The following is a 26,969-nucleotide window of genomic DNA, read 5'->3' on the forward strand; positions in this document are numbered from 1 at the left end:
TGGAAAATCCCATGGATGGAGCCTGGTAGGCTGCAGTCCATGGGGTCGCTAAGAGTCGGTTATGACTGAGCGACTTCACTTTCACTTTTCCCTTTCATGCATTGGAGAAGGAAATGGCAACCCACTCCGGTGTTCTTGCCTGGAGAATCCCAGGGACGGGGGAGCCTGGTGGGCTGCCGTCTATGGACACGACTGAAGTGACTTAGCTTAGCTTGAGCCTCTCTCCCATTCCCCCATCCCTCCCCGTCTAGGTCATCACAGAACACTAAACTGAGCTCCTTGTGCTATATAGCAGCTTCCCACTAGCTGCCTATTTACACATTACAGCCTGTGTCCATAACGCCCTCTCAGTTCATCCCGCCCTCCCTTCCCCCCACTGTGTCCACAAGCCCCTTCTCTATGGGAAGCTTTCTTATATCCTGCAGTCTGTGTCCTTGCAGACCTAATCAGATTGTCAGTGCTCAGGGTAGACAATCCATGGGCGTCAAGAACAACGTGACTGAGTTCGTCTTGCTCGGCCTTTTCCAGAGCCGGGAGATGCAGCGAGCCTGCTTCCTGGTCTTCTTTCTCTTCCACGCGCTCACGGTCCTGGGGAACCTTCTGGTCATTGTCACCATCAACGCCAGCAAGACCCTGCACGCTCCCATGTACTTCTTCCTCCGCCACTTGTCCTTTGCTGACATGTGCTATCCATCCGCCACCACACCCAAGATGATTGCTGACACTTTGGTGGAGCGCAAGACCATCTCCTTCGAGGGCTGCGTGACCCAGCTCTTTTCTGCCTGCTTCTTTGGTGGCACTGAGTTCTTCCTCCTCATGGCCATGGCCTATGACCACTACGTGGCCATCTGTAGGCCCCTCCGGAAGTGTGGCCTGCTGGCGGGGGCCTCCTGGGTGGCTGGCTTCCTGCATTCCATCCTGCAGACACTCCTCACAGTCCAGCTGCCCTTCTGTGGGCCCAACAAGATCGACAGCTTCTTCTGTGATGTCCATCCCCTGCTGAAGCTGGCCTGTGGGGGCACAGCGGCATGATTTCTTTAATGTCCTTCATCATCCTTATCATCTCCTATGTGGTCATCCTACTGAACCTGAGAAGCCGGTCTTCTGAGAGCCGGCGCAAGGCTCTGTCCACATGCGGCTCACATATCATCACTGTACTTCTGGTCCTGGTGCCCCCCATGTTCATGTACATTTGACCCTCCACTGCCCTGGCTGCTGACAAACTCGTCATCCTCTTTAACATCGTCATGCCACCTTTGCTGAACCCTCTGATCTACACGCTGAGGAACAGTGAGGTGGAAAATGCCATGAGGAAGATCTTCAGGGTCAAGGGGAGCTCATGGGGAGAAGTGAAACTACAAGGCTTCTCGTGAGCCTGGACTTGGGAGACTTCCCGTCTTTGTAGCATCTGAGACGGTTTTGCATCTCTGGTCTGATGCTTGTAATGACAACTGTTGTTCTTTTTCTAATAATATTCCACTTGCTCCTCAGTCTTTGCAGATATTTATTATCTGCAATGAGTGAGGCACTGGGAATACAAATAAAAGTAAATTGTAATCACTACACTTGAGGTGGGGTCATAGTGCAGGAGGCTCATGTATGCTGTCGCTTCAGTCGTGTCTGACTCTTTGCAACCCCGTGGACTGTAGCCTGCTAGGCTCCTCTGTCCACGGGTGTCTCCTGGTAAGAAGACTGGAGTGGCTAGCTGTTCCATTCTCCAGGGGATCTTCCTGATCCTGGGATTGAACCTGGGTCTCCTGCACTGCAGGCAGATTCTCTACCATGTGAGCCATAGTGGAAGCCTTTATGGGGCTCTTAGTGTGATATTTAAAGGCTCATTCAGGAAACCTATGACAGCCTGTGAATGTACAGGTATCTCATCTATAAAATGGATAATAGCACTCAATAACTCCTTTATTAACACAATAGTTGTTGAAGTTCACTTTCTCTTTGGTTATGATATTCAAGGCGCTTTACTCATATTCCTCATTTTGTGCTCTCAGGAGACAGCTGAGTAAATAAATGCAGCAAGGTTAAAAGATTTACCCAGGTCACACAGTAAGTCTTGAGCAAGGGGGCGACCAGGATCGTAAATCTGCTTCCAGGGCTCTACCACCTCCAGAGGACTCAGGACAAAGCCTGAGTGCATGGCTACCAAGCAGGATGGACCGGGAATTTTGGGGACCAACGATTGATAGTTTCCTGGGATGCTGGGGAGAATAGCTTGTTGGCATTCCACCCAGTAGTGTCCAGTCCTTTCTCCCGCAGAACAGGGGCTGTTCCACGTTAATCTCCTTTGCTTTGCCCTACTTACTCCAGAGAGGGCCAGTTTGTTTAGGATGGAATTTGAGGAGCAGAGTTAGAAGTCCTACTGAAGTAACCATTCATGGATCATTTAATTCATTTGGGTCCCAGTTTCCACAAATACAAATGGAGACAGTAATAATACCAGCTTCAGAAGGTTTCAAGGAGACCTTCAGGGCTTTATACATTCTTATATCAAAGAATGTTCTTCAGGGGTGGCTGCTACCTCTGTTCCTTTATAATGTCTTCTAATCCCTTTTCTCTTCTTATTCCCCACTTTGTCCTTGACCTAAACCCCTCTAATAACCATATTGATTAGTCCTTCCTCACATGTCTGTTGATCACTTAGCATGTGATAGGTTTGTTCTTTTTTTTTTTCCAATCTGTGTTTGTGTTTCTTCAATATAGGTAGGCACCCAGCTCTTTCTCAGAAAAGTAGCTGAGCTGGAGGGAACAAAACAAAGGGTTTCAAGGTGTGAGTGTGGATTGGGGTGAAGCCCGAGATGAGGTGAGGGTGTACATGAGACATGGACCCCAATATCAGTGCCCACCCCTGAATCCTCACTCTTCACACATTCTAGGTAGGGCCAGTGAAGTTTGTCCATGGGAACAGGTCTTGGACTTTCTACCACTTCCAACATATATATATTTTTTTCATTTCTGCCTTCTCTTTCCAAGGCAAATACTTCCTCCCATTCTGTAGGTTTGTCCTTTTGTTTTGTTTTATGGTTTCCTTTGCTGTGCAAAAACTTAGAAGTTTGATAGGTCCCATTTGGTTATTTCATCCCAAAGTCACAGTTCAGTTCAGTCGCTCAGTCGTGTCCGACTCTTTGTGACCCCATGAATTGCAGCACACCAGGCCTCCCTGTCCATCACCAACTCCCGGAGTTCACTCAGATTCACGTCCATCGAGTCGGTGATGCCATCCAGCCATCTCATCCTCTGTCGTCCCCTTCTCCTCCTGCCCCCAATCCCTCCCAGCATTAGAGTCTTTTCCAATGAGTCAGCTCTTCGCATGAGGTGGCCAAAGTACTGGAGTTTCAGCTTTAGAACTGATCGCCTTCAGAATGGACTGGTTGGATCTCTTTGCAGTCAAGGGACTCTCAAGAGTCTTCTCCAACACAACAGTTCGAAAGCATCAATTCTTCAGCGCTCAGCTTTCTTTATAGTCCAACTCTCACATCCATACATGACCACTGGAAAAACCATAGCCTTGACTAGACGGACCTTTGTTGGCAAAGTGATGTCTCTGCTTTTGAATATGCTGTCTAGGTTGGTCATAATTTTCCTTCGAAGGAGTAAGCGTCTTTTAATTTCACGGCTGCAGTCACCATCTGCAGTGATTCTGGAGCCCAAAAAGATAAAGCCTGACACTGTTTCAACTGTTTCCCCATCCACTTCCCATGAAGTGATGGGACCAGATGCCATGATCTTCGTTTTCTGAATGTTGAGCTTTAAGCCAACTTTTTCACTCTCCACTTTCACTTTCATCAAGAGGCTTTTTAGTTCCTCTTCACTTTCTGCCATAAGGGTGGTGTCATCTGCATATCTGAGGTTATTGATATTTCTCCCAGCAATCTTGATTCCAGCTTGTACTTCTTCCAGCCCAGCGTTTCTCATGATGTGCTCTGCATATAAGTTAAATAAGCAGGGTGACAATATACAGCCTTGACGTATTCCTTTTCCTATTTGGAACCAGTCTGTTGTTCCATGTCCAGTTATTTTTTTTAGCATATTTATTTATTTATTTTTGTTGTTGTTGGAAATTTATTTTTTTAAAATATAAATTTATTTTAATTGGAGGCTAATTACTTTACAATATTGTATTGGTTTTGTGATACATCAACATGAATCCACCACAGGTATACACGTGTTCCCCATCCTGAAACACCCTCCCTCCTCCCTCCCCGTACCATCCCTCTGGGTCATCTCAGGGCACCAGCCCCAAGCATCCAGTATCATGCATCGAACCTGGACTGGTGTTATGTTTCATATATGGTTCTAAGTGTTGCTTCTTGACCTGCATACAGGTTTCTCAAGAGGCAGATCAGGTGGTCTGGTATTCCCATCTCTTTCAGAATTTTCCACAGTTTATTGTGACCCACACAGTCAAAGGCATTGGCATAGTCAATAAAGCAGAAATAGATGTTTTTCTGGCACTCTCTTGCTTTTTCCATGATCCAGCAGATGTTAGCAATTTGATCTCTGGTTCCTCTGCCTTTTCTAAAACCAGCTTGAACATGTGGAAGTTCACGGTTCACATATTGCTGAAGCCTGGCTTGGAGAATTTTGAGCATTACTTTACTAGCGTGTGAGATGAATGCAATTGTGTGGTAGTTTGAGCATTCTTTGTCACTGCCTTTCTTTGGGACTGGAAGTCCCAGTCACAAGGACTATTCAACTTACACAAATCAGCATACACAGATCAACCAATGTGATGCACTTCATCAACAAAAGAAAAGATAAAAACGACATGATCATTCATTAGATACAGTGAAGCATCTGATAAAATTCAGCATCCATTTATGATAAAAGCTCTCACCAAAGTGGATATATAGGGAGCATATCAAAATATAATAAAAGCTATTTACAACAAACTCTCAGCCAACATAATACTCGGTGGTGAAAAACTGAGTCTTCCTGTTAAAATCTGGAAAAAGACAAGGATGACTGCTCTCACCACTTGTTCCACATTGTATTGGAAGTCCTGGTCACAGTCTTCAAACAAACAAACAAAAAAAATGGAATATTACTCAGCCATTAAAAAGAATACATTTGAATCAGTCCTAATGAGGTGGATGAAACTGAAGCCTATTATACAGATTGAAGTAAGCCAGAAAGAAAAACACCAATACAGTATACTAATGCATGTATATGGAATTTAGAAAGATGGTAATGATAACCCTATATGCGAGACAGAAAAAGAGACACAGATGTATAGAACAGACTTTGGGACTCTGTGGGAGAAGGCGCAGGTGGGATGATTTGAGAGAATAGCATTGAAACATGTATATTATCATATGTGAAACAGATCGCCAGTCCAGGTTCGATGCATGAAACAGGGTGCTCAGGGCTGGTACAGGGATGACCCTGAGGGATGGAATGGGGAGGGAGCTGGGAGGGGGGTTCAGGATGGGGAACAGATGTGCACCCATGGCTGATTCATGTCAATGTATGGCAGAAACCACTACAGTATTGTAAAGTAATTAGCCTCCAACTGAAATTGAAAAAAAGAAGGAAAGTTACCCAAATTGGAAAGGAAGAGGTTAAACTGTCCTTATATGCAGATGACATGACACTCTGTGTAGAAAACCCTTAAAACTCCACACAAAAACCATTAGAACTGACAAATGAATTCAGCAAGGCAGCATATAAAAGAATACTGGAATCTATTGCATTTCTTTAGATGAACAATGAAATATTAGAAAGAGAAAGTAAAAAAACAATCCCTGTTAAAACTGCATTAAAAAAATATCATAGGAGAAAACCCGACCAAGTAGGTGAAAGACGTATATGCTGAGAACTATAAAACACTGATAAGGGAAATTGAAGATGATTCAGAGAAATGAAAAGATATCCCATGCTCCTGGGTTGGAAGAATTAATATTGTTAAAATGGCCACATCACCCAAAGCAATCTACAGACTTAATGTGATCCCTATCCAGTACATGACATTTTTCATGGGACTGAACATACGGAAGTCCTCTGCTTTCATGTATTATTGTTGATTGTCCCTGTTCGTATTAGTTTAACATATAGGATTGGCCAAATATTAGTATGAGTTTTTCCGTAAAATCTTATGGAATGAACTTTTTGGCCAACAAAATATTTAGGTGCTTCAGTGTTAGTTGCATATATATTTACAAACGCTACACCTCTTTGATGAATTGACCACTTTATTATTATTTAATGACCTTCATCTCCTATTCCAGTTTTTGCCCTAAAGTCTACTTTGTCTGATATAAATATACTGCTATTCTGCCCTGTTTTGGTTTCCATTTTCATGAACATTTTTTTTTCACCCCTTTACTCTTGAGTGTGGTGGTGGTTTAGTCACTAAATCGTGTCTGACTCTTGTGACCCCATGGACAGTAGCCTGCCAGGCTCCTCTGTCCATGGGATTCTCCAGGCAAGAATACTGGAATGGGTTGCCATTTCCTTCTCCAGGGTATCTTCCCAACCCAAGGATTGGACCCAGGTCTCCTGCATTGCAGGCAGATTCTTTACCAACTGAGCTATGAGGGAAGCCCTACTCTTGAGTGTAGATGTTCCTAAAGCTGATAATGGGTATTGTGTAACAGCATATAACTGAGTCTTTTTTTTTTTTTTTAAATCCTTCCAGTAACTGTGCCTTTTGATTGGAGAATTCAATCCACTTATCCTTACAGCAGTCATTGAAATATAAAGACTTACTATTGCCATTTGATTGTTTTCTGGCTGTTTTCTAGTTGATTTAAAAAAAATTAATTTATTTTAATTGGAGGCTAATTACTTTACAATATTGTATTGGTTTTGCCATACATCAACATGAATCCACCACGGGTGTACATGTGTTCCCAAACCTGAACCCCCCTCCCACCTCCCTCCCCATCCCATTCCTCTGGGTCATCCCAGTGCACCAGCCCCAAGCATCCTGTATCCTGCATCGAACCTGGACTGGCAATTCGTTTCTTATATGATATTATACATGTTTCAAGTGCCATTCTCCCAAGCATTCCTATACACTAATAATGAGAAAATAGAAAGAGATATTAAGGAAACAATTCCATTTACCATTGCAATGAAATGAATAAAATACTTAGGAATATATCTACCTAAAGAAACTAAAGACCTATGTATAGAAAACTATAAAACACTGGTGAAAGAAATCAAAGAGGACACTAATAGATGGAGAAATATACCATGTTCATGGATCAGAAGAATCAATACAGTGAAAATGAGTATACTATCTAAAGCAATCTATAGATTCAATGTAAAGAACAGTCTAATTGATTTTTGATTCTTTTGCTAACTACATTTTTGAATTGGTAACTTTACGTGATGTTATGCTCTGATTTCCTTGCCTTTATTCTTTTTGAATCTACTGTAGGTTTTGCTTGTGGTTACCATGAAGCTTACATGAAACAGCAACACAGTATGTTGATGGCAGCTTAATTCAGTTGCATACAAAAACTCTACCCTCTTACATCTCCTTTGGTGTCTTTAATGTTGTAATATGCCTCTTTTTATATTGCATATTCTTTCACAAATTGCAGTAGTCGTGGTTATTTTTGATACTCATGTCCTCTTTATACTAGAGTTAAGCAGTTACACACCATCTGTTACAGTATTAGATTTTCAGAAATTGGCTATACATTTACTTTATTCAGTGTGTTATATATTTTTCAAATATTTTCATGTTCTACCTAATTTTCTTTTATTTTAGCCAAACAAACTGACAGTATTTCTTGTAAGGTAGGTGGAATTGAATTTTTTTAGCTATTTGTCTGAGAAAGTCTTTTTTTCCTTTATTACTTAGTGAAAACTTTTCTGGATAGAGTATTCTGTGTTGGAAATTTTTTTTTGTTGTTCAATAATTTCAGAATATCAATGCACTTTCTAGGGCCTCTAAGATTTCGGCTGAGAAATCTTTTGATAATCTCATGGAGGTCCTTTGCAGGCTTCGAACTTCTTTCCTCTTGCTGCTTTTAGGATTCACTCTTGATTTTTACAATTTGATTATAATGTGTCTCGAGAAGGTAATTTTGGATTGGCATAATGAGTTTTGTCTGCCTCTTGCCCCGCGCACCTGTGGATGAGATTCTTCTCAAGTTCCTTGGCATATGGAGCTGGATCCCACATGTCCCACAGATGGACTCCTTCATAGGTAGATGCCAAATAGTTATTGTTAACTGAAGGGAGGAGACAAAAGGGAGGGTGTCTTAAGCCACCATGCTGCTGCTGTCACACTATATTTTCAGGCATTTGAGGCAATTCAGTCCTTCTGTTTTAAGGCTCCTTTGGCCGGTCTTACTTAATAGTTTTTGCTTACCAGGCACAGTACTTGGCACAGTATAGCTGCTTAATAAATATTTGTTACGTAGATATTGTCTGTAACGTAGCACCTCTCCTATTTTTTATGCTAAATATGCTTATATGGTTGACTCTTGAAACACGTGGATTTGAACTATGCAGGACCACTTATATGAGGATTATTTCCAATAAATATATTGAAAAAATTTTTGGAGATTTGTGACAGTTTGAAAAACTTTAGAGGAACCATGTAGCTTAGAAATACCTTGAAAATTATGAAAAAGTTAGGTATGTCATTAGTAAAATACACATGAATAGATATGAATCTACTTTATCATTTGCTACGATTAAATATATACAAATCCATCACAAGCGGTGAAAATTTGTAAAAAATATGCACATTTAATATTAATATTAAATATTGGAAGCTTTTATGTAATTATTTGCTAATCTTCTTCCTAGTGCTTTTTTTCAATATAGTGAATAATGATTAATTAGGGTTTGCATTCTCAAAGCGATTGCATTACAATCTTTAAAACAATCTTAAAATATGTCATTATAATTTTCTCCTTAATTATTAGTTGGAATTTCTCATCTTGTTTCAGCTTTAGTTTTACTCAAGACTGCATTAATGACATTCGTGAATAGCACTGGTGTAGAGTACATTGATTTTGCAAAGTGCTATTATGGCATTGGTAAAACATTTTGTTGCAGGGTCAAAGCCGATTAATAAACTCATATGCAGTGAAAGTCCAGTATTAATAAACACCAATTCAGATTGTTTTCCCTCTTTAGTAGGGTATCTGAATGGCACTAGTATTGTGATCTGGCTCGGATAAGCTATGCTGTGGAGGCTGTCCTGTGCGTTATAGGATGCTTCTTAGCATCTCTGGCCTCTGCCCACTGGATGCTGATAACACCTCCTCCCCTGCAGGTTGGTACAGTGAAAAATGTGTCCAGATATTGCCAAATATACTCTTGAAGGCAAAAACTGCTCAGGTTGAGATCTGCTCTTCTGCACCCTCATCCACACCAAAGGCCAGTAGAAGTGCTATCTCAGTTCACCAACACCACCCATAGTCCTTGGACCCATCCTTTGAACGGTGTCATTTCATGTAAAGTCACATGACTGAGTTCATGATAAGACCTGGATCTGACTGACCTCTAAACAGCATGGAGCCCCATAGCCTAAGTACCCTGTGAAATTAATTTACCATTCCCTATTGATTTCTGAAGTTATGTTACCTGTGAGGAAGTCTGAGATGTTCGTATCCAGGTCCTGCTTCCCATGAGGTAGGTGCCTGATTAGGAAGGGGCCAGGCATGGGTCTCTGGGGACCAATCTTCTCTCACTTGATCACCATGCTTTCCTCCCTGGTATCTCTCAGCTACGTGAACTCAGGCTGAGTCACCAGAATTCTTATATCTCTAGGGAACACAAGGGAGGCAAGTCTAGTGTGCTCTTGTTTTATTTATTTATTTATTTTTAAAATATAAATTTGTTTATTTTAATTGGAGGTTAATACTTTACAATATTGTATTGGTTTTGCCATACATCACCTTCTGGCTTAGTCTCAACATTCCCAAGCCTGAGGCTGCAGAGGAGCGGATTCTCTATCTGGCTAACCCTGAGATGTATGAGCTCTGTTTGGCCACTTGGCCTTAATGGTTTTAGACTGAATAACTGGGAAACTGCATACTCTAGGGGATGTTCTTGGGGTATTATTTCCCTCTCTGTGGTCAGAACAGAAAAAAGAATTGTGGGGAGACAATAAAGCTACAGGAACCCTGGGGTGAGTTTTATTTTGTGAGCATGTGATGGTTGCCACTTCACTTTGAAAGCAAAGGGAATATTGTAAGACATCCATGGCATTTTACAAAGTGCTCCACATTGATCTGGTCTCTGCCTGAGGCAAGCACTGTGCTAGACATGGGACACAGGGATGGAGAATATTTGGTGTTAATCCTTTATTCTTTCAACATTTAATGAACATTTACAACGTACCAAATACTGTGCTCAGAAGCTAGGAAAGACCTATATTTGCTGCTCATTCTATGCATATTCACTGAGTACTATATTGTGGTGGATACTCAGTTGGCACCAGAGATGGAGTGTTGAGCAGCTTATAATCTCTGCCCCAGTAAATTCACAATTTAGTGGAGCAGATGATCATAGAACACAATTATAAGTTAGTGTGTAACATGCTGTTATTTCAAAATGTCTTGAGAGTGGAGGGATCACTGACTGTAAGGGTCTATAGATTGGGAAATGGATTTCCTATCTCTGAGAAGCTTCCAAGGCAGCACAGTGTATGAATACTTAACTTCTCCTGGGATGGGCTAGGAGGGAGATATATGGCATCCGATTGTGAGGTAGGTTTTATCTCCATGGAACAGTGTGGATTTGAGTCTCTGACAGGGTAAATAACTTTCTAGATTAGTTACCACCTGTAGTAATTGGAATGTGAACCTAGGAGTCCAGCAGTGGTTTCTTCTAAGAGTGATTTGGTAAAATTCTCAAAAGATCTGAGGGTTTAGTGATGGTCTCTGCCCTCTCTTGGTCTCTGCAATCATAAACTCTATTGGTGATTTCCTTGTAGTGGTGACTTGTGATAGTCCGTCATCACCTGTTCCCAATGTTCAAGGAAGGATGCTTTGTGGTGTGAGTGGATGTCACGTGACTCCTGGTCTCAGGTGCCCTGGAGTCCACTTGCAGGAGGGACCATGTTGATACACTTTGGTCTCAGTCACCTTGACCAAATCCAGCATGGGTGAAAATGGTCTGCTAACCAGTCAATGCACAGTCGTGGCGATGTTTTTGAGGTGTTGGAAGGCCTGCCTTCTTATAAGGATGTGTCTTAGACGGCATTTTGGGTGGAGAGGTGGTTTGTACTTCTCTTGCCACTGAGGGACAGAAGTCTGAAAGAAGTGAAGGTACCTGTAAAGAGAAGAATTGTGAATGGATTGAACTGGAACTTTTGAAAGGAACCCCTGGTGACCGAATGTAGAAGCAGATAATTAGGTGGAGAAGCAGAAATAAGAGAGTGTGCTGAATGTCCAGTGAAATTTCTTCAGAAGACCCTGAAGGGTATACGGGAAGGTGAGACTCCTATTCTGAAACCCAGAAAGGGAGAGGAGCAAGAGGAAGTAGGATGAAGGAAATCTGCAGGCAAAAGACAAGCATTCAGTGGCAATAGACAGTCATTATGGACACAGCAACGCTATACCTGCCGCCCTACATCACCCAGTGAGGCAATCAGTCTCCTAGTAGACTTCTCCTAGTTCAACCTCTAGTCCACTAGCCCAGTTTCTGCAGCCAAGTGATCCTGCCTTTGGGTCCAGTAACATTTTTGATGATTCCTCATTGTCTGTTGCGCAAACCCCAAAGTCCATAACAGTCCTTTGTGAATTGGTACTAGATCCTGTCTCCAACTGTATGGTTGCTATTCTTCGCTTTACTCCAGCCTCGCTTAAGTTTTTATAGTTTGCACTTCTCCACGGCTTCCTTGGAGTGTTCTTCCCTTCTTTTCTAAATAACCAACTCCTACTTGTTGTTCAGTATCCAGCTTACAAGCTTCTCACACTTAAATCGCCAGTCTATGTCTGACGCAGGATACAGCATGCTTGGGGCTGGTGCATGGGGATGATCCACAGAGATGTTATGGGGAGGGAGGTGGGAGGGGGGTTCATGTTTGGGAACACATGTAAGAATTAAAGATTTTAAAATTAAAAAAATAAAAAAAAATAAAAAAAATAAAACAGATTGTTATGTAAATTTCCCACTTAATGTAGGAGTCTTGTTTCCTGTCATTTCAGATCACCCTTCCAAATTACTGCCTCCTGGTGGCTACCTCATGGCTCACATGCACAATGTGACAGAATTCATTTTCCTGGGACTTTCTCCCAATCCAGAGGTGCAGAAAGCCTGCTTTGTGATATTTCTGCTCCTGTACACAGCCATTGTGCTGGGGAATTTCCTCATTGTCCTCACTGTCATGAGCAGCAGAAGCCTTGGCTCCCCCATGTACTTCTTCCTGAGCTACCTGTCCTTTGTGGAGATCTGCTACGCCTCGACGACAGCCCCCCGACTCATCTCAGATCTGCTGGCTGAGAGGAAAGCCATCCCTCTGTGGGGCTGCATGACACAGGTTTTCTTTATCCACTTGTTTGGTGGCACTGAGATTTTCCTGCTCACTGTGATGGCCTATGACCGCTACGTGGCCATCTGCAAGCCCCTCAGCTACACCACCATCATGAGCCGGCAGGCGTGTGCCGTCCTGGTGGGCGCAGCATGGGTGGGGGGCTTTGTGCATTCCTTGGCCCAAATCCTTCTTGTCTTCCGCTTGCCTTTCTGTGGCCTCAATGTGATCGACCACTATTTCTGTGACGTGCTTCCCCTGCTCAAACTTGCCTGCTCTGACACCGTCCTCATTGGCCTTCTGATCGTTGCCAATGGGGGGACCCTGTCTGTGATCAGCTTCATGGTCCTCTTAGCCTCCTATGTGGTCATCTTGCTCCATCTGAGGACCCGGAGCTCTGTGGGGCGGCGCAAGGCCCTGTCCACCTGTGGGGCCCATGTCACTGTGGTCACCTTGTTCTTTGGGCCCTGCATCTTCATCTATCTGAGACCCTCTACCACCCTGTCTGTGGACAAGACGGTGGCCATGTTCTACACGGTGATCACCCCACTGCTCAACCCTGTCATCTACTCCCTGAGAAATGCTGAAGTGAGGAAGGCCGTGAAGAGGCTGTGGATCAGAGCAGTGAAAGTAGAAGAGAGGTAGAGGCTGAGCCTTGGTGTCTTGGTATTAACATCCATCACCACAAATAGTTACATATATTTTTTATACATATATATATATATGTCTTTCACCTTGTGAGAATCCATTTCCCCTGCCCCCACCCCAGTCCAGCTGTCTTGCTTGTGGGTCTTAGTTTCCTGAGCGGGAATGGAGACTGCATCCTCATCACTGAAACCATGTCCTAACCGTGAGACTGTCAGGGAATTCCTCTTCTTTTTTAAAAATCTATCCAGCAACTCTGTGCCTTTTGATTGGAGAATTCAATCTATTTATCCTTATGGTAATCATTGAAGTGTAAAGCCTTACTGTTTCCATTTGATGAAATACTTTCTGGCTGGTTTGTAGTTAATTTTTAATGCTCTGTTACCTAGATTTGTGAATTGGTGACGTTGCATGGCGTTATCCTCTTATTTCCTTCTCTTTATTTCTTGTGAATCTCCTGTAGACTTGCCGTGTGGTTATCATGTGGCTTACATAAAAGATAACAAAGCAGTCTAGCTTATGTTGTTAGCAACTTAATTCAATTGCATACAAACACTTTACCCTCTTATACCCCCTAAATGTCTTCAATATTACAATATGCATCTTTTTATATTGTGTATTCTTTCATAAATTATAGTAGCTGTGATTACTTTGCTACTCATATCTTTTAACTTTTATACTATAGTGGGTTAACACATCTATTACAGTATTAGGTTTTCAGAATATGACTATACATTTGCTTATTTTATGTGTTGAATATTTTCCATGTGTTTTCATGTTACTAGTCACTGTCTTTTTTTTTTTTTTTTTACCATAAGGAATTTTCAGCACTTCTTGTAAGGTATGTCTAGTGACATTGAATTATCCTAGGTGTTTGTCTGTGAAAGCTTTTTTCTTCTTTATTTCTGAATGATAACTTTTCTGGATAGAGTATTCTGGGTTGGCATGTTTTTTCTTTCAATAATTTCAGAATATCTTTTCATTCTGTTCAAGCCTGCAAGATTTCTGCTATGAAATCTGCTGATAATATAATGGAGGTTTCTTTGCAGGCTTCAAACCTCTCTCCTCTCTCTGCTTTGAAGATTATCCCTTTGTATCTGATTTTTACAGTTCTGTTATAATATGTATTGAGAAGGTCATTTTGGATTGATATAATGAGCAATTTATTACTTTCATGACTTGAATGCCCAGATCTCTCTCCAGGTTTGGAGAGTCTTCTGTAATTTCTTCAAATAAGCTGTCTGACGCCTTCTCTTTTTCTTTGGAATGACAATGATATTGATTTTTATTTTGATGGTTTCCTATAGGTAACATTTCTTCACCTTTTAATTTTTTTCTATTCAGCATTGGATAGTCCAATGTTTCTATTCTGTATGTGGGCTTCCCTGGTGGCTCAGATGGTAAATAATTCACCTGCAATGAGGGACGCGTGGGTTTGAACCCTGGATTGGGACAGTCCCCTGGAGGAGGGAATGGCAACCCATTCCAGTGTTCTTGCCTGGAGAATCCTCACGAACAGAGGAGCCTGGCTATGGGATCACAAAGAGTCAGATATGACTGAGTGACTAAACGCACTCTGTATCTCCTGATTTTTTTTTTTCTGGGCCTACTCTTGTTGATGTGCTCTATTGCATTTTCTATCTGTTGAATTCTTCAGAAATTCAGCTGCAGAATTCCTGTTTGGTTCTTTTGTATGATCACTAATCTTTGTTAATTGTCTCATTTTGATCATGTATTGTTTGCCTGATTTCATTGGATTGTCTTGCTAGGATTTCTTGAAACTCAGTAGCAGGTAAACTGTAGATCTCCATGTCTTTGGGTTTGGTTACAGGAAGATTACCTCAATCTTTTGGTGTTGTCTTGTTTCCTTGATATTTTATGTTCCTGGGAATTTTGCATTGCTGTTGTTGCATTTGATTTAACTGTCACTTGCTCTGTTATTTACCAGTTGCTTTAGGATAAAATATCTGTCATCAATCTTGCTATTGATTCTAAGCTGTTATAGATTCTAAGGCTTTCTCATACCTTGTATAGATGTACCTGCTCTAAACCTCTTGCTTCCTTTGTGGCATAATTCTTAAGATTATTTGTATTCTTTTGAGCCTACAATGCATCAATGGAACTGTCTCTCTCCTTTCCCCCTGAATACAGTGTACAGTCTGGGTTTATGCCCACACACCTGGGGCTATTTCTACATCTCTGCCTATCTGTTAGAACTTGCTCTTGCTGTTGCCCTTGGGAGTATGCACTGGGAGTTGGCTGCAGAAGAGGGGAAGATGGGAGCTTGCATGCAGGGTGTTGGGGATGCCAGTGGTTTAGCTGGGTGTTCCTGGGTGAGATTTGCTCCATGACTTGTGAACAATCTTCCTGATGGAATCTAGAATTCAATCAGTATGAACTTGTTGTTCAGTCACTATGCTGTATCCAACTCTTTGTGACCCCATGGACTGTAGCACACCTGACTTCCCTGTCCTTTATTATCTCCCAGAGTTCACTCAAATTCATGTCCATTGAGTTGGTCATACCATCCAACCATCTCATCCTCTGTCACCCCCTTCTTTTGTCTTTAATCTTTCCCAACATCCGGGTCTTTTCAAATGAGTCAATTCTTCACATCACGTGGCCAAAGTATTGGCGCTTCAGCTTCTCCAATGAATACTCAGGACTGATTTCCTTTAGGATTGACTTGTTTGATCTCCTTACTGTCCAAGGGACACTCAAGAGTCTTCTCCAACACCACAATTCAAAAGCATCAATTCTTCAGTGTCAGCCTTCTTTCTGGTCCAACTATCACATCTGTATATAACTACTAGAAAAAACCATAGCTTTGACTATATGCACCTTTGCCAGAAAAGTGATGTTTTGCTTTTTAACATGCTGTCTAGGAATGTCATAGCTTTTCTCCCGAGGTATAAGCGTCTTTTAATTTCATGGCTGCAGTCACCATCTGCCGTGATTTTGAAGCTCAAGAAAATTAATTCTGTCACTGTTTCCATTGTTTCCCCATCTATTTGCCAAGAAGTGATGGGACCAGATGCCATGATCTTTGTTTTTTGAATATTGAGTTTTAAACCAGCTCTTTCTCTCTCCTCTTTCACCTTCATCAAGAGGCTCTTTAGTTTTTCTTCCCTTTCTGCCATTATACTGGTATCATTTGTATATCTGAAGTTGTTGACATTTCTCCTGGCTATCTTGATTCCAGCTTGTGATTCATTAAGCCTGGCATTTTGCATGATGTACTCTGCATATAAATTAAATAAGCAGGGTGAACTTAAGTCTGTTTAATAAATTCAAGAATCCAAAATTCCTCACCACCCATCTGCTTCCTCCTTCCCTCCCTATTTGTGCTAATCATGAAACCCCCAATACAATTCTCTGGAAGCTGTGAGGGTGAAACGAGCCTTCTCAGCAGCATCCTGCAGAGCTGGTGAAGTCATATGTTCACTCACCAGCTCTCCTTTTCTCCTGTGGGAAAGTCACAGGGAACGAGGTCAGCCCTAAGTTGTGCCCCTTTGGGGGAGGAGTGATGCCGGCAAAGTCAAGATGTTAATTCTTCACACTCTAGTGCATGCAAAGGTATAGATGTGTGTGTGTGTGTGTGTGTGTGTGTGTGTCTGTGTGGGTGTTATACATGAATTTTGCTTCAATGGAGTGTGAAAGTTCCATTGAAAAGTCTCACCTTCACAAAGATTCTCTCATATGTAGGTGAAATCCCCAGTTAGTGTTCCTACTGGCCCTCCCATTACAGGGCCAAGAGGGGCCAGAACTCATTCACAGTCTCCTGTAGGCCCCACAGCTGGTCCTGACATCTGCCTGCCTCTTGCCCCATACACCTGTGGGTGAGATTCTTGGTGAGCTCCTTGGCGTATGGAGCTGGATTCCACATCTCCCATAGAGGCACTTTTTCTCATGGGTGGATACCAAGTGTTTCCTGTTAAAGTAAGGGACGGGGCGGAACTGAGCGCATCTTATGCCAGCGTGATGCTGCCGTTGCTCTCCATTTTCAGGCATTTGAGGCAATTATATTCTTCCTTATTGAAGCTTCTTTGACCTTTGTTGCTTAATAGTTCTTGTTTGCCAGGTACAGTACCTGGTATGATGTAGCTGCTCAATAAGTACTTGTTAAATAGATATTGTCTGTAACATAGCACCTCTATTATTCTTTATGCTAAATATGCTTACATGATTGATCCTTGAACAATACGGTTTTGGACTGTGCAGGGTCACTTATCTGAGGATACTTTCCAATAAATATGTTGAAAAGTTTCTCAAGGTTTGTGAAAATTTGAAAGAGCTGATAGATGAACCATGGAGCACAGAAATACCTAAAAAATGAAGAAAAAGCTCAATAAGTCATGAAAAAAGTGTAGATATTAGTCTACTTTACTATTTACTGCAAATAGTACATACAAATCCATTATAAACTGCTAAATTTGTCAAAACTCATGCATAGTTAATATTCCTTAAATATTGGAAACTTTTATATAATTATTTGCTCGTCTTTTTCCTAGCATTTTTTTTTTGTGTGTGAAGTGAAGTGGAAGTCGCTCAGTTGTGTCTGACTCTCTGCAGCCTCATGGACTGTCCTCTGTCCATGGGATTCTCCAGGCGAGAATACTGGAGTGGATTGCCATTTCCTTCTCCAAATGTTTTTTTAATTGGAGGATAATTGCTTTACAATGTTGCATTGGTTTCTGCCATAGAATAATGCAAATCAGCCGTAAGTGTATAGGTATATATCCCCTTCCTCTTAAGCTTCCCTCCCACCCCCCACCCCCATCACATTCCTTTAGGTCATCACAGAGCATCACTGGGCTGAACGACCATACCATATAGCAGCTTTCCACTAGCTATACACACTCTTTTGCAACATAAAGGGTAATGGTTAATTCACGGTTTTCACTCTCAAAAGCAATTGCATTAAAGTCTTTAAAATGATGTTAAAATGTATAATGATTTTCTCCTTAATCATTAGTTAAAACTTTGCATCTTGTTAGAACTTTAATCAGCATTGAATTAATGACATCCTGAGTAGCACTGGTATAGAGCACACTGATCTTACAAAGTGCCATTATGGCACTGGTGAAAGCTTTCACTACAAAAAATTTAGTACATATTCAGGTGTGGTCAAGACAGATTAATATAATCACATGTAACCAAACTCCACCTTGAATAAATACTGCTTTGGACAAATTTTGTTTCCTCTTGAGCAGGGAATCCCAATAGCAGTAGTATTGTTGCTCTGGACTCAGATACCTTTGCTCTGGGGGGCTGTCCCATGCATTGTAAGATTCTTCTCAGAATCTCTGGCCTCTTCTCATGAGTTGCCAGCAGCATGTCCTCTCCACCCAGATTGGGATGATCAAAAATGTCTCCAGATATTGGGGGGCAAAAACTACCCATGATTCAGAACCACTATACCTTATCCTCATCAATGGCCAGGAAGTGCTATTTCAGTATTCTGACACTTGTGACCCATATTCCTGGGACTCATCCTTGAAATGGTATCATTTCATGTAAAGTCACGTGATTGAGTTCACGATAAGCAAGAGGTGTGTCTGATTGACTTCTGAACAGCATAGAGGTCCATAGCCTAAGTGCCCTGTGAACACTGGCTGAAATTAATTTAACATTTCCTATTGATTTCTGAAGTTATGTTACCTACAAGGAAGTTTGAGATGTTCGTATCCAGGTCCTGCTTCCCATGAGGTAGGTGCCTGATTAGGAAGGGGCCAGGCATGGGTCTCTGGGGACCAATCTCCTCTCACTTGATCATCCTGCCTTCCCCCTGGTATCTCTCAGCAAAGTGAGCTTAGGCTGAGCTGCTAGACTTCTTATTTATGGAACATAGAGAGGCAAGTCTACTCTGCTCTTGTTTTTAATCGGGTGGAGTAGACACACTGGCTTAGTCTCAACATTTGCAAGCCTAAGGCTGGAAGGGGATCATATTTTCCATGTGGCAACTCCTGAGCTGTGTGAGCTCTGGTTGAGATCTTGGTCTTAATGCTTTCAGATTGAGTAACTGGGAAACGTGCATGCTCTGTGGGATAGTTTCAGGGCATCATCTGCCTTCTGTGGTTGTAACAGAAAAAAGAATTGTGGTGAGACAGGAGAGCCACAGAAACATTGGGGTGAGTTTTATTTTGTGAGCATGTGTTGATTACAATTCCACGTTGAAAGCAAAGTGAATTGCCCATGGCATTTTACAAAGTGCTCTCACATTGGTCTGGTCTTTGCCAGAAGCAAGTGCTGTGCCAAGTATTAGAATTCAGGAATGAAGAATATGCGGTCTTCGTCCCTGGGGACCTTTATTCTTTCAACATTTTCTGAACACTTACAATGTTGCCAAATACTGTGCTATGACGGTAGTTAGTCTGTGTTAGTCTCTCAGTCGTGTTTGACTCTTTGTCGCCCCATGTACTGTAGCCCACCAGGCTCCTCTGTCCATGGAATTTCCAGGCAAGAATAGTGGAGTGGGTTGGCATTCCCTTCTTCAAGGGATATTCCCGACCCAGGAATTGAACTCCAGTCTCGCATTGTAGGCGGTTTCTTTACCATCTGAGCCACCAGATCTGTAGCCACTCTACATTCTATGTACACCGCTGAGTGCTATATTATGGAGGATATTCAGTTAGCACTGGAGATGAGTGTTGAGCAGGACATAATCTCTGCAAATTCATAACTTAGTGTGGCAGATAGTCACATAACACAATTATAAACCAGTGTGTAAAGTGCTATGATTCCAAAACGTCCTGAGAGTAGAAGGCCACTGACTGTAAGGCCTGTGCATTCAGAAGATGGACTTCTATCTTTGAGAAGTGCCGGGGTCCAGCCCCGGTGGATCCAGGGTGATTTGAAGGTGGGGACGGGGTTGGCGTCTTTGGAAAAATACATATTTAATCACAGATATAGAGAAATTAGAAATGGATAGTGTAGTAGGAAGATTAGTGGAGAAAAAGAGGCTGAATAACTTCGATTACATGGAATAGCATCCATGCTCCAGATGGGAATTCAGCCAGAAAAACGGGAGCAAGAAAGAAGCGACATGGGGGAATCAGTCTTTCTGGAAACTGATCCGATTTCTTTATTTTTGGATTTGGTTATATACCTTTTGTTACACATAGGGATGAATACAGAGTCACGCGGGGGTCAGCAGTCCTGACCTTTATCAAAATCAGGTGCTTCACATAAATGTATAAAAAAAAGGTCTTAGGGATATTACATCATCTTCTGGCCATGAGTGAGACCTGCTGACATTTTATGATCCTTTCTTTCTGATAACCAAAAAACTTATTTCTTCCAAGGGTGTTTTTTCTTAAACCAGGCACCACCCTCCAAATAAAGTTACATTCCTATAGGGTGAGGGTGTAGTGAGTTACAATCAAGAAAGGAATTTATTTAACCCAAGGTTAACATGATTAGTCTTAAAGGTTAATACTTATTTCTCCTATATGCTTAAAGGTTAATACTTATTTCTTCCTATATGCTAGTTATATTCATTATAAGGGTAGGGAACATGGAGATTTAGCAGCAAACATCAGCCCAACAAATGAAAATCCTTTCACCAATGCTCCCCTTAAGATCTATTTAGTCTTAAGATATGGTAAAGTTACATTCTTACATAGCAAGGACACAGTGATTTATAACAAAGAACAGTGATCTATTACAAAAGAGAAAATCCATTAACTCAAAAAGTCTAGTATTGCTAACATCGAAAACTACTGCATTTCCTTTTCTATATTCCAAATACATTGATTAATATATTCCCAGGTGCCTAAGGATATGGAGGCCTGGCGGCAATCATTGACTCAACAGGAAGAAAAAGTCCTATGCTAATTAAGATTCTCAAAATACTCCAAAACTCTCTGTGCTGTTTATGGTTGAGAGGTAGTAAACAATCATGTGGCAGGAGTATGGATAATCCTGTCACACAAGCTAGGCTGTCAGCAGAGAGGTTTGACCTGAGACATCCTTGTCCCACCCAGAGCAGGGAATTAGCAGCAATTATTGACACAACAAATGAAAAACCCTTCACCAATATAATTCCTAACCAACCCATTATACTAATAATTTCTAACTCCCCAAAGGAATTTGCCTTTAGTAAGTCTAAAACATCTCGTGCCTCTCAGATTGGGAGGCTCTAAACAATCACATGTGGCTGGACGAACCTATACAGGCAGGCTAGATAACCTTCAGAGGAGTCCGTAAGCTGAAACACTCTTGTCACGCCCAGGAATTTTTATTGCCTTGGAGCTGCACGTTTACTCCTTCTCCGAGAGAAACGGTTGTGGGGGAGAGCCCCCCGAAAAGTCAGAGGTGTAGGTGAGAGCATAAAACAGACTCTGGTTTTGGGGTTAGATGCTCAGGAACAGGGGGTTTCCTGAGGCTTGATCACGCCTTTGCGTATGCCAAGCCTCGTTCCTCATGACCTTTGCCATGGGCGGAGTTCCTCACGCTGGCTCCCGGCAGAGAAGTGTCCACGGCAGCACAGTGAATGAGTACTTAACTTCTCCTTGGATGGAGATGTATGACATCCACCTGTGAGGTAGGGTTTGACTCCATACAATTTGGATCTTGAGTCTCTGTGAGGTGAAATAACTTTCCAGGTAAGTTACCACCTAAGGGTATTGGTATGTATACCTAGGAGTCCAAGCAGTGCTTTCTTCCATGAGTGATTTGGTAAAATTCCCAAGCTGATCTGAGAGGTTAGTGCTGGCCTCTGCAATCGTAAACTCTGTTCATGGTGGTGGCTCATGATAGTCCTCAATCATCTTGGCCTGTCTGCAATGCTAAAGGAAGGAAGCTTTGTGGTGTGAGTTGTTATCATATGACTCCTAGTGTCAAGCACCCTGGAGCTTAACCATACAAGGGCCTATGTTGATACACACTGATCTCAGTCAGCTTGGATGAATCCAGCCTGGATGAAAAGAGTCTGCTAATCAGTCAGTGCACAATCTTGGTGATGCTTTAGGTGTTGTAAGGTTGGACTTCAGAGGAGGATTTGTCATAGCATGAGTTGGGATTCTGGGTGGAGAAGTCGTTTGCGCTTCTGTTGCCACTGGGGGATATACAACTGAAAAAGTGAAGGTACCCGTGTAGAGAATTGTGGGTGTATTGAACTGGAGCTTCTGTAAGGAACTAGGTCACCTAATGTCCAAGTGTAGAAGCAGATAATTAGGAGGAGAAGCAAAAGTAAGGAGTCCTGAGTGTCAAGTGAAATTTCTTCAGAAGACTCTGAAGGGTATATGGGGAGGTGAGAATTCTATTTTGTAAGCCACAAAGAGAAAAGCAGCAAAGGGCAGTGAGATAAAGGAAATTTTGTAGGTAAAAGCCAAAACATTCAAAGTCAATACAGAGACGATTATCATGAAGATAGCAACACTATCCTTTCTGCCCCTATATCACCCAATGGGGCAACAAATTTTCTAATAGGTTTCTCCTAGTCCAAAGTCTGGGATCCGCTGGTGGCTCAGTTCAGCTCAGTTCATCACTCATTTGTGTCCGACTCTTTGCGACCCCAAGGACTGCAGCACGCCAGGCCTCCCTGTCCATCATCAACTCCCAGAGTTCACTCAAACTCATGTCCATCGAGTAGGTGATGCCATCCAACCATCTCATCCTCTGTCCCCTTTCCTCCTGCCTTCAATCTTTCCCAGCATCAGGGTCTTTTCCAGTGAGTCAGTTCTTCACATCAGGTGGCCAAAGTAAGTTTCAGCTTAAGCATCAGTCCTTCCAATGAATATTCAGGACTGATTTCCTTTAGGATGGAGTGGTTGGATATACTTGCTAACCAAGGGGCTCTCAAGAGTCTTCTCCAACACCACAGTTCAAAAGCATCAGTTTTTTGGTGCTCAGCTTTCTTTATAATCTGACTCTCACAATCAGTACATGATGACTGGAAAAGCTGTAGCTTTGACTAGACAGATCTTTGTTGGCAAAGTAATGTCTCTGCTTTTCAATATGCTATCTAGGTTGGTCATAACTTTCCTTCCAAGGAGTAAGCGTCTTTTATTTCATGGCTACAGTCACCATCTGCAGTGATTTTGGAGCCCCCCAAAATAAAGTCTGTCACTGTTTCCATTGTTTCCCCGTCTATTTGCCATGAAGTAATGGGACCTGATCTCATGATCATAGTTTTCTGAATGTTGAGTTTTAAGCCAACTTTTTCACTCTCCTCTTTCACTTTCATCAAGAAGTTCTTTAGTTCTTCTTCATTTTCTGTGGTAAGGGTGGTATCACCTGCATATCTGAGGTTATTGATATTTCTCCTGGCAGTCTTGATTCCAGCTAGTGCTTCATCCAGTCCAGCATTTATCATGATGCACTCTGCATATAAGTTAAATAAACCGGGTGACAATATACAGCCTTGATGCACTTCTTTCCCTATTTGGAACCAGTCTGTAGTTCCATGTCCAGTTCTGTTTCTTCTTGACCTGCATACAGATTTCTCAGGAGGCAGGTCAGGTCGTCTGGTATTTCCATCTCTTTAAGAATTTTCCAGAGTTTGTTGTGATCCACGCAGTCAAAGGCTTTGATATAGTCAATAAAGCAGAAGTAGATGTTTTTCTGGAAGATCTGCCTGCAGTGCAGGAGACCTGGGTTTGATCCTCTGGTGAGGAAGATCCCCTGGAGAAGGGAATGGCTACCTACTTCAGTATTCTTGCCTGGATAATTTCATGGATGAAGGAGCCTAGTGGACTGCAGCCCATAGGGCCTCAAAGAGTCAGACTTAGTTGAGAGACTAACACTTTCACCTGTTTCACAGTTCAAAGTCTAATCCACTAGTCCAACCTCTACCTACAAAATGCTTTTACTTTTCAGTTGCCTAACTTTTTTCAGGATTTCCCATTGTCTGTTGACTGAACTCCAAAGTCCATAGGAGTCTTTTATAAAGTGATACTATAGTCTGTTTCCGGCTTTAGTATTTCTATTTCCACTTTACTCCAGCCTTACTCAATGAATTTCCATTGTTTGTACATCCTCTTCTGCTTTTTTGGAGTGTTGTTCCCTTTTTTTTTACATGACTAACTTCTACTAATCTTTCAGTATCCAGTTCACAAGCTTCTCAGACATGCAAGGGATTGTTATGCAATTTTCCTACTTAATGTAGGAGTGTTTTGTTTCATTTCAGATCACCCATTGAAATTCCTGCCTTCTGGTGGCTACCTCATGGCTAAAACACACAATGTGACAGAATTCATTTTCCTGGGACTTTCTCCCAGTCCAGAGGTGCAGAAAGCCTGCTTTGTGATATTTCTGCTCCTGTACACAGCCATTGTGCTGGGGAATTTCCTCATTGTCCTCACTGTCATGAGCAGCAGAAGCCTTGGCTCCCCCATGTACTTCTTCCTGAGCTACCTGTCCTTTGTGGAGATCTGCTATGCCTCGACGACAGCCCCCAGACTCATCTCAGATCTGCTGGCTGAGAGGAAAGCCATCCCTCTGTGGGGCTGCATGACACAGGTTTTCTTTATCCACTTGTTTGGTGGCACTGAGGCTTTCCTGCTCACTGTGATGGCCTATGACTGCTACGTGGCCATCTGCAAGCCCCTCAGCTACACCACCATCATGAGCCGGCAGGCGTGTGCCGTCCTGGTGGGCGCAGCATGGGTGGGGGGCTTTGTGCATTCCTTGGCCCAAATCCTTCTTGTCTTCCGCTTGCCCTTCTGTGGCCCCAATGTGATCGACCACTATTTCTGTGACATGCTTCCCCTGCTCAAACTTGCCTGCTCTGACACCGTCCTCATTGGCCTTCTGATCGTTGCCAATGGGGGGACCCTGTCTGTGACCAGCTTCGTGGTCCTCTTAGCCTCCTATGTGGTCATCTTGCTCCATCTGAGGAGTCGGAGCTCCGCGGGGCGGCGCAAGTCCCTGTCCACCTGTGGGGCCCATGTCACTGTGGTCACCTTGTTCTTTGGGCCCTGCATCTTCATCTATCTGAGACCCTCTACCACCCTGTCTGTGGACAAGACGGTGGCCGTGTTCTACACGGTGATCACCCCACTGCTCAACCCTGTCATCTACTCCCTGAGAAATGCTGAAGTGAGGAAGGCTGTGAAGAGGCTGTGGATCAGAGCAGTGAAAGTAGAAGAGAGGGAGAGGCTGAGCCTTGGTGTTGATCCTTGGGTTTACAATGATGGTGAATAAAAGTGAAGTGACACAATGGAGTGAAGGACATTTTTCTAGGGCTTGTTATTTTTAGATTACTCCAACTGGTTCCAGTCTTCAATAGGTTCATTGTAATCATTTGTTAAATATTTTCTTTTATGGATATACTATTACTTAACTAGCCATTTTTCTGTTACATGTTTAGATTGTTTATATATTTTTACTAGTATAAATAATAATGTGCTAAGTATTCTTGAATAAAAATCTTTAATGATACTTCTCAGTTTTAAATCTAATTTGCTATCATAAATTTACTACATTAAAAGTTACTATAACTTTTGATGCATAGTCTCAAATCAATTCTCAGAATGTTTTTAATCCAGCACAGTCATTACAGTTTTTCTTGGTGAGAAATAAAATTTTATACACTCTCAAATGATCTCCCCACAAGATGTTCATTAATTGTAAAAATTTAAATGTAACTTTATAGTTGTGAAACCTGGTAGACACTTCCTTAACAATTACTCACATTTATTATTGCCATTTACAAAGAGACACACAATGTCAGTGTGATATTTCTACCCAAAATACATAATCTGAGTTTAATTATGAAAAAAGTCAGTCAAACCTTAGTCAAAAGACATTTTGGAAGGAGAGAGATCAAGATGGTAGAGTAGGAGGAAGCTGGCTCATCTCCCTTCATACATATATGAAAACTACAGTTATATATATAGTGACTCTCACTGAAGTTGATACAGGTACTAGCAGAATTCTTCTACTAACGCTGTAAAGAGAGATCCCCATGGATTCTGATGGAAAGGGAGGAGATGTGATCTGTTTAGGACTCACACCCCCAGAGGGGAACACAGAAAAGGAGAGAATATTATAGACTCAGTGTACTGAGGGGTTGAAACTACGTATTAGACACCCCAGGCCTGAAGTCTGATACCAGGAAGAGCAGCCCTCTTAGCTAGCTTGAAAACCAATGGGGCTTACCAGAAGGATTTAAGAATCCAAGACTCTGCTCTTAAAGGCATACACACAGTCTTGCTTACTCCCAGTTACAGCACAAAGACAGCAGATTGAAAACTGTCTGGGGATCCAGCTGTTCCTCCAGCACCACTCAAGCATGCCACTCTTCTTGCCTGTCTGCACTGGGCCCCTAATGCTCTGGGGCTGTTTACCAGTAAGCCAGAGGCTGCCACTACTAATAGGGAACACATACTTCAGGGAGCAAACCAGAAGGAATCCAGCCCCTGTTTCTGATCAGGGCAGGAGCAGCCATTGCAATGCACGCTTTGGTGCGCACAGTTGGGAGAGTGTGACTAGCTCCAGGGCACAGAGAGCCTCTGCCATTGTCTCTGTGCACACTCTCAGAAGGGAGCGAAACTAGCTCTAGGTGGAGACCTCCATCAAAGTACTGAAAGGAAAAAGCCTACAACCTAGGATACTCTACCAGCAAGATTATCTTTCAAAATTGAAGGAGAAATAAATAACTTCTCAGACAAGCAAAAACTAAAAGAGTTCATCAATACTAACCTGACCTTATAAGAAGTATTAAAGGGTCTACTTAAGGGAAAGAGGAGAGGCTACAAGAACTAAGAAATTATAGGAAGGGGAAAATTCCACTGGTAAAGGCAAATGTATAGTAAAGGCTGTGGATCAGCCACTTAAATAAACTAGCATGAAATTTAAAAGGCAAACAATGTAAAATCAGCTATCACTACAATAAAGAGTTAAGGGATATGCATGAAGATGTAGA

The 26,969-nt window shown here is 42.2% G+C and overlaps 3 protein-coding genes across 3 annotated transcripts; all 3 read left to right on the plus strand.

Annotated features, from left to right (window-relative positions):
• Positions 1-477: 477 nt before the first annotated feature.
• LOC128059942 (olfactory receptor 4S1-like) lies at positions 478-1,373 on the plus strand. Its single transcript, XM_052652185.1, is given in 2 exon segments — positions 478-1,012; positions 1,015-1,373. Coding segments are annotated over 2 exon segments (894 nt in total).
• A 10,796-nt stretch (positions 1,374-12,169) lies between these two features.
• LOC128060162 (olfactory receptor 4X2-like) lies at positions 12,170-13,099 on the plus strand. The gene has a single exon (XM_052652482.1). The coding sequence runs from the start codon at positions 12,170-12,172 to the stop codon at positions 13,097-13,099; it is 930 nt and encodes a 309-aa protein (XP_052508442.1).
• An 11,169-nt stretch (positions 13,100-24,268) lies between these two features.
• LOC128059943 (olfactory receptor 4X2-like) lies at positions 24,269-25,246 on the plus strand. Its single transcript, XM_052652186.1, has one exon. It carries the CDS (start codon positions 24,269-24,271, stop codon positions 25,244-25,246), a length of 978 nt encoding a protein of 325 aa, XP_052508146.1.
• Positions 25,247-26,969: the final 1,723 nt, after the last annotated feature.

This window comes from Budorcas taxicolor, chromosome 15 (assembly GCF_023091745.1).
Source record: "Budorcas taxicolor isolate Tak-1 chromosome 15, Takin1.1, whole genome shotgun sequence".
NCBI lineage: Eukaryota > Metazoa > Chordata > Mammalia > Artiodactyla > Bovidae > Budorcas > Budorcas taxicolor.